General features: G+C 39.3%; 1 protein-coding gene across 1 annotated transcript; it reads left to right on the top strand.

The window, feature by feature from the left end:
* The first annotated feature begins 316 nt into the window (after positions 1–316).
* LOC142388242 (extracellular calcium-sensing receptor-like) lies at positions 317–10195 on the top strand. Its single transcript, XM_075473281.1, has 6 exons — positions 317–507; positions 658–955; positions 1076–1867; positions 2046–2273; positions 2419–2542; positions 9288–10195. Exons 1-6 carry the CDS (start codon positions 419–421, stop codon positions 10193–10195), a joined length of 2439 nt encoding a protein of 812 aa, XP_075329396.1. The 5' UTR covers positions 317–418.
* Positions 10196–11091: the final 896 nt, after the last annotated feature.

Below are 11091 nucleotides of genomic sequence, written 5' to 3'. Positions count from 1 at the left end.
AACCATGGTTGGTCAAAAAATCACATATATTTGAATGAAAAAAATATTACAAATATTCTTGCCAGAAGTCACATACACAATAAATCCATAAAACTAGACTTTAGCTAGTCACTATCTCCCTCCTCTTGCCCCACCTTGTAGCGTCACAGAGACAAATCATCACTGTTTGTCATTATTAATAAGCTGCTTCAAAACTCATAAATACCAGTTCAAACGTTTGATTTAGTTTAAAGGTACATGTGATGCCACTTGTGGTTTGAATTATTCAGACAGTATGATATTGACACAGAAGTGGCCAGAGCACGGTTGTGCACTCTTACAGGTGTTGCTATTGGTGTCTTTTTCTCAAACTGAGGAGCAAGTGTGCAAACGGAGAGGGGATCCTGAGAGCCCTCAGCTGTCTAAAGATGGAGACATTATGCTGGGGGGAATATTCTCCTTCCACAGCAGCTGGGAGAACAAACACAATACCTACACACAAAAACCTCTGCCACTGCAATGTACCAGGTAAATTATACAAAACAAAGCTGTATCCATCTTGCCACTGTTTTCTGCAGAAATGTTGTTCATGCCTATTGATGCTTCCATTTCATATGCAATCATCTTTATTTTTTAAACTGTTTGTTATGCCAACAATTTTAAATTGTGTGAATTTAGTTTGAATTTCAGAGAGTTCCAGTTTGCTCAAGCTATGCTTTTTGCCATTGAAGAAATTAACAACAGTACAGACCTACTGCCAGGCATCTCTCTGGGCTATAATATATATGATACTTGTGGTTCCATTGCCAGAAGTGTCAAAGTTGCACTTGCCTTAACCAATGGCATTGACAATGTGTCTTCAACATCTGAGGCACCATGTACCAGACCTGCACAAGTGCAGGCTATAATGGGTGAAACTTCCTCCTCTCCTAGCACAGCAATAGCTACTGTCATTGGACCCTTTCATATTCCACTGGTTGGTATGAATGCTAAACATTTAACTTCACTTATGATAAGCATTGATTGTTCAAACATGTGTATATAATTTATTTTTTTATCATGTATCCCATACCGATTTATCTTAATTTTATTTTAGATCAGCCACTTTTCCACATGTGCTTGCCTCAGTGATAAAACCAAGTATCCATCCTTCCTCAGAACAGTGCCTAGTGACTACTACCAGAGCAGAGCCTTGGCTCAGTTGGTCAAGCACTTTGGCTGGACTTGGGTTGGAGCTGTTAGAACCAATGACGATTATGGCAATAATGGCATGGCTACATTCACAGAAACTGCACAGCAGCTAGGCATCTGTCTGGAATATTCTGTGTCTGTCTTTAGAACAGATCCATCAGAAAAGATTAGAAAAGTAATTGAAATCATCAAGGCTTCAACCTCAAAGGTCGTTGTTGCTTTCCTCTCACACATGGATATGGATGTACTCATACATGAGTTGTCCAACCACAACTTGACTGGGTACCAGTGGGTTGGTAGTGAATCCTGGATCTTTGATTCTCAAATTGCAGCTGTGGATAAGAATCACATCCTGGATGGAGCCATAGGTCTTTCCATCCCCAAAGCACATGTCAGCGGTCTGAGAGAGTTCATGTTTGATGTAAAACCACTTATTCTATCCAATAATGACTTGTTTACAGAGTTCTGGGAGGCATTATTTAGTTGTAGGTTCAAGCAATCAAAGTCAACAGATATTCAGAGAGACTGTACAGGACACGAGGATCTGACTGGAGTGCATAACAGCTTCACTGACATGTCACTTATGCCCATTTTCAACAATGTCTATAAAGGAGTGTATGCAGTGGCCCATGCTCTTCATGGTATTCTCAGCTGCAACAAAACATGTAACAACAACATGCAGCTGGATCCATTCACGGTGAGCTCAGTACCAAGTTTGACAATAGTTTTTACAATGAAATAATATCAACAAACATAATTTTAGGAATTGTGATGTATGTAAAAAATGAAGCCATATGAGACTAAAATGCTCTTAACCAATTATGCATGCAAAATGAACATCAGATAATTAACCAAATTAGCATCCATTGTCTTAGATTTTGCGGCACATAAAATGGATTAACTTCACAACGAAGGAAGGAGATGACGTTTACTTTAATGAGAATGGAGATCCACCAGCAAAGTATGAAATTATAAACTGGCAGCCAAGAGAAAACAACATTGTGGACTTTGTCACAGTTGGTCTTTATGATGCGTCGTTACCTGCAGACAAACAACTGAATCTGCTAGATATGCCTTTAATGTGGACACAGGGCTCACACCAGGTAAAAAACTATAGTAGTTTGTAACATCATAAGTGAACCCTTTTCTAAATATTTGATCATAATTGGTCCTGTTGAATTAGAATTATTAAAAAAAAAGCTTGTGAGGAAATGCAAGAAATTTGTAATACCTTCTCTGTTCATGCAGGTGCCTGCGTCAGTTTGCAGTGAGAAGTGTCCCCCGGGAACACGTAAAGTTCTCCAGAAAGGAAAGCCTGTTTGCTGCTATGACTGTATAAGATGTGCAGACGGAGAAATGAGCAACATTACAGGTTCCGTACGATTTATTTCAAGCTTTTGAACTTCAGTTCGTCAAGAAATAAAAGTAGCATGATTCCATAGCAATATTGTTTTATTATAGGAGATAGCCAGTCTGTGTTGTTGTTTTTTTCATGCCTAGTGACTAATTGAAAATACGGTACATAGATCACATGAGATTAAATTATTTTAGATACCTGATTACTTTTGATTATAAAAACTGTGCGTAACGTTATCTTTAAATGGAGAGCAACATAACCATTACAACCTGAGGTATGTAACGATGTATAAGTTTGAAAGTAATGAAAGTAAGTGCTCCACATTGACTGGACACATGAATAATAATATGCTGCAACATTACCATTGTTGCTTTACTATTTGGTTGTGGTCACTTCATGACAGTGATACTGTTGTCGTGAAAGGACCAAAAAAGATATGTTCTATGAGGTTGTACACACTGTAACGAATTGCTGTATATTTACAGTGGATTTACAACAGTATCCGACTGTATTTGACAGTAATTGTAAAATACTGTTGAATATTCATCCCTCACATGTAAATTAACAGTTAAATCAGTCATTTAACAATACCAGTAGATAACTGTAATTTAACAACATTTGATATGGGGTAAGAAATCAGTCAAAAAGAAACGTGCATCCATGCAAGTAATCCGCGCATATTTGAGAAATGTGTGCGTCTTTGGTTGTAGTTGAGCATAAAATAAATATGTGCAATCTCCAAATATGAGTCCATCTGTGTTTATAATGGGTTGTGTTTTGATACTTGTCAAAATATGAATTGAAAAGTTACGTCATCAAAAAATACATACACGAATCAAAAAGTTACGAATTCAAAAGTTACGAATCAAAGTTACGAATACGAATTTCTCAAGTGCAGGAAAGGGGACAAAAATACGTCATCGCTGACGTCATCGCGTCACAGGCATCACCAGCAGAAGAAAATTCGATCACCCCATCAGCGCGGCCGGTGTTCAGTCGATTTCTCCTATTTGTCTAGAATTGCTACTTTGTGGTTTTGTGCATGCGCCGTGCCGATTTTCTAAGTTTCGTTTTCACGCCCATCATGTTTTGCTACCCTGCGTCTGATTGTTTTCTCTTTTGGAAGACATGCAAAGTAATAAAACACTTATCGTATTAATAAGAAGTTAGCTTAACATGCACAAATGGGGTGTCAGTCACCATTTGATTTTTGTATTTGGGACACTTCTGTCTTTATTTAGGTGACTCTGCTCCATCATTGTCATGAATGCATTGAGAAGGGGCATTATTTGACAGCGTGTTATTGGACTATCAAAATGTGAAACCCTCTTAAATATTGATTAGAAAATGTTATGAACATGCTGCCATTCATCCTACAGTGGCAGTGAGGTGATAAGTTGTCTTAAGCTGGGCATACACTGTGCGATTTCTGGCCCGATTTCGACAAGATTTTCACTCGTGCGACTATTTTGGAGATCGGGCCGAGTTTTGGCTCAATCGTGCGTCTCGCATCGTGTAGTATACATGGGGTAACGACAAACGATTAAGCCCTCCCGACCACCTCCCGATCGATCGGATGAAAATCAAACTTGTTTGAAATCCTGGTCGCTCCTCGTGAGGCTCTCGCACAGTTGAAGCAGCTGGACGAGCCGATTGACCTCATCCTGTCACACTACGCATGCGCAAACATAGGCACGGAAGAGAAAATTGTCAACAGAAGAAGAAAAAGACAACAGAACAGCATGGCAGCGACCGAGTCCGACGTGTCGTGCAGTGTGAGCAGCCAGATCGTATCAGACCATCGGATCGTACAGTATGAGAACAGGAATCGTGAGCTGTGACGTTTTAACCCTTGCGATTCACTCGTACAGTATGAGCAGCAGCTGAATCACGCGATTGAAAAAAAATCGCACAGTGTATGCCCAGCTTTAGAAGAATGCATTGAGAAGGTGGAGCATTATTTGACAGGGTGTTATTGGACTATCAAAATATGCTACCCTCTTAAATAAATCAATTTCATTACACTTTTTATGATTACCCACATGAGAGACAAAAACACTTACTTTATGACTTTATTTTGATATACAGAGGTAGAAAACCATAAAGTAGCATTTTTTGATGGGGTAGCTTGAATCGATAGACACGCTCAGAGCTATAGAGTTATACTTTTTACACCACTCTGGACACGCTTATCGGTTTTTGCAGCGGCAGCATTTCTCGACGAAGTAGCACAAATCGACTGAACACCGGTGATACTAGAACATATTTTGACTTTGACCACAGTGCGGACTCTATATTACTCTATATTTACTATACTATCCTTTACTATACTAGTAAATATTTACTGGATTGCGTTTGTGATTTAAAGCATGACACAACAAGGGGCTTCAGCAGCGGATGAACCTGTAAGTTAAAGATATTTTTTTCCCATTATTTTTTGTGTATGAAATGCGCTGTGAATAAACTTAAAGCTGTACGTCGTCCTCCTGTTCAGCAATCGTAGTTTATTAACATAGCCTATACATTTGATTTCACATGCACTTGTCAACTTAATCCGACCATTACTTGTCACAATTTCCCCTCTTATGTAGGATTTAAGTGGTTACCACCATGAACTACCTCACCTACCTAGATAAACGTGCCGAGTTTATTCACAAGCCAAGTTTATTCACAGCGCATTTCATACACAAAAAGTAATGGGACAATATCTTTAACTTACAGGTTCATCCGCTGCTGAAGCCCCTTGTTGTGTCATGCTTTAAATCACAAACGCAATCCAGTAAATATTTACTAGTATAGTATAGTATAGTATAGTAAATATAGAGTAAAATAGAGTCCGCACTGTGGTCAAAGTCAAAATATGTTCTAGTATCACCAGCCGCGCTGATGGGGTGATCGAATTTTCTTCTGCTGGTGATGCCTGTGACGTGATGACGTCAGCGATGACGTATTTTTGTCCCCTTTCCTGCACTTGAGAAATTTGTATTCGTAACTTTTGAATTCGTAACTTTTTGATTCGTAACTTTTCGATTCGTGTATGTATTTTTTGATGCCGTAACTTTTCAATTCGTATTTTGACAAAAATCAAAACATAACCCATTATAAACACAGATGGACTCATTTTTAGAGATTGTACATATTTATTTTATGCTCAACTACAACCAAAGACGCACACATTTCCCAAATATGCGCGGATTACTTGCACAGATGCACATTTCTTTTTGACCGATTTCTTATCCCATAATTTGAAACTTGCACCAGCTGACTGCCGGCAGACTTCTGCCTTTGAAACAGTATTTGTAATCAATTGCTGTCCAAATCCAAAATACGTTATTATACTGTTTGATAAATAACAGTAGCTGCACTGTAAAATAACTACAAACCCTACCATAATTCTACAGTCATATACTGTAATCCAAAAAACGGTAATATACTGTTAAAATAAATAACAGTAGTTGCACTGTAAAACAGTAAAATACTGGCGTCCCTGCTGCTAGTATTTTACTGTTATTTTACAGTGAAATTCTTTACAGTGCACATATTACACTTCAAGATAGCTGCATTTTTGTCCATTAATTTTCTCTACACACTTAATCAATATAAATATAGATATTGATACTCTGCATATGTATGTACGGTGGCCGACACGTGCAAACACGCTGCAAACGGTGAAACAAATCCAACAGTAAAACGCTGCAAGAGAAAAATGCGGCAATCACAAAAACGACCGGAGCACACGCGCTGCAAATCCCAAAACACATGCAAGAGAGAAACCCTGCAAACTTCAAAACGCATGCAAGAGAGAAACCCTGCAAACTTCAAAACACATGCAAGAAAAAAATGCGCTCCAAACTTCAAAACTAGAGATGCTTAACTCGAATCTTTTGGGCAATCCGGGCTGATCGGATCATTTCAAGGAGGGGATTCGAGTTATACGGATCACTTGAATCACTTGAGTCACTTATTAAAAAACAAAACAAAAAAAAACCTTTCTGCCGTTTAGTGGCTATGCGCCTCGCCTTTTTTTTGTCTCATTTATCAATTCATTTTGATAAATCAAAGAGCAGCCTATGGCTACAAGTTCATTCATTTATTTTTGTCAAGTAATAATTCAATGCCATTTTATCTGAAAGCCAGACACAACAGCTAGTGTGTGCATTTACACAGCGACAAATGTGGTAGCATTAGGTGAGGCAATGCTGAGTTTAGACCTACAAGTAAACAACATGGAATGATCTTGTCCTCCCTATATCACTAAATGATTATTTTTCAACGACTGTACAAGATGCATGAAGCCACGCTAACCGAGCCTGTAGCGAGGTACAGAGGCTTCAGCAGTCAGATGGGTTGACGAGTCGACAATCCTTGCTGCCGGCAGAATCGAAACTTAAAAAGATCCGAGTTGGCAGGGATTCGCTACTTGCCCGTCTGACCGCTGAATCGCTGGCTCTGGGTGACTCAGCGGTCAGACGGGCAAGTAGCGAATCCCTGCCAACTCGGTTCTTTTTAAGTTTCGATTCTGCCGCGTGACTCCACTGGCCGTGAGTCACCCAGAGCCAGCATGATTCGCCAGACTCAGGCACCCGCTTCCTTGACACAGAAACAACTCGATATACGATCTGACCGAGCAAGGATCCGTCATGAAGTGGCGCTGGCTTAACTAGAGAAAGAAATGCAACGGTACGAAGTTGGAACATAAGTCGTGTTTTTATGAATAATAAGAGCCGAGCGCGAGCAGAGTGAGCCGTTCGAGCGAGCAGTTACGAGTCAGCGGGGATTCGTCCCGTCCGGACGGATCGCAAGTCAGGACGGATCAGTAGGGGGCATGGCTCACTTAACCAACAAACGGGCTCGTGACAAACGGGGCGGGAGTTAGGTTTTGTTTCACTCAGTGTGTGACTGTGTGTTCGTGACTGAACACCATGCTAGAGAATGACTGTAGCCTAGTAAGCAACTAAAGAGGGATATATATATATATATTCCGGTTTCATCATTTCTCTCACGACAAAGGTGCAAGAGCGCTGTAACTGCCATTTGTTGACATAATGAAATGCCGTCTGGCTCGACTTGGGTGGATCTTTTTTTTTTTTTTTTTAAGGCGGATCAAATGCATGCCACCATCCGGTCTGTCCGGGTGACGTATTTATCCGGGTTGAAAACCGGATAACCCGGATTTTGTTACAGCGCTATTCAAAACACAACGGAAGTTCGCCAGGCCACTAGGGGGTCTCGACCTGTGGGATAGTACGCGTTGGGAAACAGAAATATTGACTTTTGTGTAAGAAGATATTAAAGGAGCAAGCCGCTCACTTCCTGGCTCTTTGAAAAAGGAGTTTGGCTGGCTGTTTATCTGTGTTCACGCAAGAGCAAAACACAAAGAGAGAACAGTACACGATAGGGGATCAACTATGGGAGATCTACCATATTAATGAAAGAGAAGAAAGTCAAAAGGTACGCTGTCATTTATGTCTTTTTTAAACACTTGGCCGTAATCTTTTACTTTATTATAGAAGAGCAGCGGAGTTATGTCGCTATAATAAGGTAAAAGATTACGGCCAAGTGTTTAAAAAAGACAACTGACAACGTACCTTTTGACTTTCTTCTCTTTCATTAATATGGTAGATCTTCCATAGTCGATCCCCTACCCCACAGGTTGAGACCCCCTAGTGGCCTGGCAAACTTCCATTGTGTTTTGAAGTTTGCAGCGCGTTTTTTTCTTGCATTTGTTTTTGGGTTTGCGGCGCGTGTGCTCCGGTCGTTTTTGTCATTGCCGCATTTTTCTCTTGCAGCATTTTATTGTTGGATTTGTTTCAGCGTTTGCAGCGCGTTTGCACGTGTCGGCCACCGTATGTATGTATATTATGGCAGCAGTTTCAATCAAGCGATGACAATCTGGCTTGCTAAGCTGCAGACCAATCAGCAATGACCGTGAGGACATTCAACAGCAGCAGTCTCAGCAGAACCTTGTTTTGTATTGATAGTAACAGACAAATGTTTCATTCAATCAGGTTCTACTGTATATTTTTGTATGTGCCACCCCCTCTTTTTCAAGGCAATTTTCACAGAGGATTTCCCAAATGGTAAAGTGTTACAAACGTATATTGCTGTGTCAGATTACTGAACATGTGTTTATGTCTGTTGTAAAGTTGGGCATGTTGACATGGTGGTCTGTGAGGATTGACATGCTTTGAGAGTCGGCCTCAGTAGGTCATTGGAAGAACTGCAGTTTTTTGTATTTGTGGCATCACTCTTCAGACCTGCTCATTTTGAGCTCAGGAAATAACGCGGTATGTTATGTTACTTCTGATGATGTTATTCTTTGTCCTTCATATATCAGATAATTTCAGATCAGGCACAATAAATGTTTCACACAGTATTTTAAATGGTTAAAACAATATAAAGGTAAAAATATGTTTAGATCATAGTTCCAACATAAGTTGGAATGTGACAGTTTCAACCCTGAACATGTAGTTTTTAAAATGAAATTCTAACAGAAGAGCTGTGAGATCTTCCATACAGTCTTAAAAAAGTGGCGCCAAAGCTTTTAAAAAATTTCAAGAAATCTTTAGTATGTTCATAATCAGAGCCACTTGAAATGAAAAACGTCTATATTTAGGTACAAAAAGTCTCTTCCCAACCTCACTCAGTCACAGCAGAGCGATGTGCTTTGATCAGTAAGCATACTGTCTGCCATGTGGAAAATTTGCAGTGTCAAAATGTAAACTGCAAGTCTAACATCTGCCTCATTGTTGTGTTGTAGATTCTATCACCTGTGTGAGATGCCCTCCTGAATACTGGTCAAATGAGAGAAGAGATGCCTGTATAAAAAAGGAGCTTGTGTTTCTATCATATGAAGAAATTATGGGAACACTGCTCACTGCTGCCTCTTTGTTTGGAACATGCATGACTGCTGTTGTAGCATTCATTTTCTTCAGATACAGGAAAACTCCTCTCGTCAAGGCAAACAACTCTGAGCTGAGTTTCCTGCTGCTCTTCTCCTTAACTCTGTGTTTCCTGTGCTCTCTGACTTTCATCGGCCGACCCTCTGAGTGGTCCTGCATGCTGCGACACACAGCATTTGGCATCACCTTTGTCCTCTGCATCTCTTGTGTTCTTGGGAGAACAATGGTAGTTTTAATGGCATTTAAAGCAAGACTTCCAGGCAGAAATGCAATGAAATTGTTTGGACCCACACAGCAGAGACTCAGTGTGCTGGGTTTCACTCTTATACAAATCATCATATGCATTCTATGGTTGACAGTTTCTCCTCCTTTTCCATATAATAATTTTAAGGAATTCAAGGATAAAATCATTTTAGAGTGTGCTCTGGGCTCTCCTGTAGGCTTCTGGGCTGTGCTTGGTTACATTGGATTTCTGGCCATATTGTGTTTTATTTTTGCTTTTCTGGCTCGAAAACTGCCAGATAATTTCAATGAGGCCAAATTTATAACCTTTAGTATGCTGATATTCTGTGCAGTATGGATCACTTTCATCCCAGCATATGTTAGCTCCCCTGGGAAGTTCAGTGTTGCAGTAGAAATCTTTGCCATTCTGGCATCCAGTTTTGGATTACTAATTTGTATCTTTATCCCAAAATGTTACATCATGTTACTAAAACCAGAAAAGAATACAAAAAAGAGTATAATGGGGAAGGGGGCACCAAAATAATTTTGAAAACAGAAAGCACTGTATCACAAAGGTATCTTAAAGTCCACATTATCTAAAAAACAACTTTTAACCCTTATTAACAAGTCTATTACATATTTTTTCAGTCTTTCAAAGTATATCTTGAGCAAAATCAGCTATTAATGCTATGGTTCTAGGTGTTTCTTTAATCTAATATTGTGATGAAGTGAAATGGAAACAGATAACTTGTTTTGCAACCCTGATTCGTGGTTATTACATGTAAAGTACCATACATGTTTTCAGGTAATTATAATAACAGTGGGAGTTTGGTTTAATGCAATATTGCCATGAAATTAAATGAAGACAGATAATTGATCAATTTGCAGCTCTGATTCATTGCTATTATATGAAAAAAAAAATCTACGCATCTCAAGGTAATCATTGTACCTATTTATGTTAGTGTTAATATAACATTAACATGAAATGAAACAGAAACAGGTACTTCATCACTTTGTAGCTCTGATTCATGGTTACAAGTGTTTTCAGGCAATTTGGCTACAGCAATAAACATCAAATTTATTCAGCATTACTTTGAATAAAAACATGTTTGACCATGAGGGATGAATTCCAACACTATTATATGCTTTAATTACCCGTTTTGACTTCTCCCATGCCCTCTCAAAGACAGGTTGATAATAAACTAAATGCTTTGGAAATATCTGTCAGGTGGTGGATGCGAGGCGTGGAAAAGGACACGGATGCGGACTTCCAAAAAGCAAACTTGGTTTATTATATAAACAAACTAAACTGTGACAAAATAAAACATGACTAAAGCTATGAAACAACAATGAACTTGAGTTGACATGATGATATAATAATTAGCTTGGCGTGAGTGGTATCGACGGGTAAGACGGTGAAACGGTGTAACGGTGTAAGGA

Source organism: Odontesthes bonariensis, chromosome 9, assembly GCF_027942865.1.
Source record: "Odontesthes bonariensis isolate fOdoBon6 chromosome 9, fOdoBon6.hap1, whole genome shotgun sequence".
Lineage (NCBI taxonomy): Eukaryota > Metazoa > Chordata > Actinopteri > Atheriniformes > Atherinopsidae > Odontesthes > Odontesthes bonariensis.
This window is presented reverse-complemented; position numbering and strand designations above follow the sequence as displayed.

What these genes read in the sequence shown, in the direction of transcription:
- LOC142388242 (XM_075473281.1), top strand. Translation starts at nt 419, where the DNA reads ATGCTGGGGGGAATATTCTCCTTCCACAGCAGCTGGGAGAACAAACAC. An exon ending in GACCCTTTCATATTCCACTG is followed by an intron (nt 956 to 1,075) that starts GTTGGTATGAAT and finishes ATTTTATTTTAG; the next exon opens with ATCAGCCACTTTTCCACATG. An exon ending in AGAAATGAGCAACATTACAG is followed by an intron (nt 2,543 to 9,287) that starts GTTCCGTACGAT and finishes GTTGTGTTGTAG; the next exon opens with ATTCTATCACCTGTGTGAGA.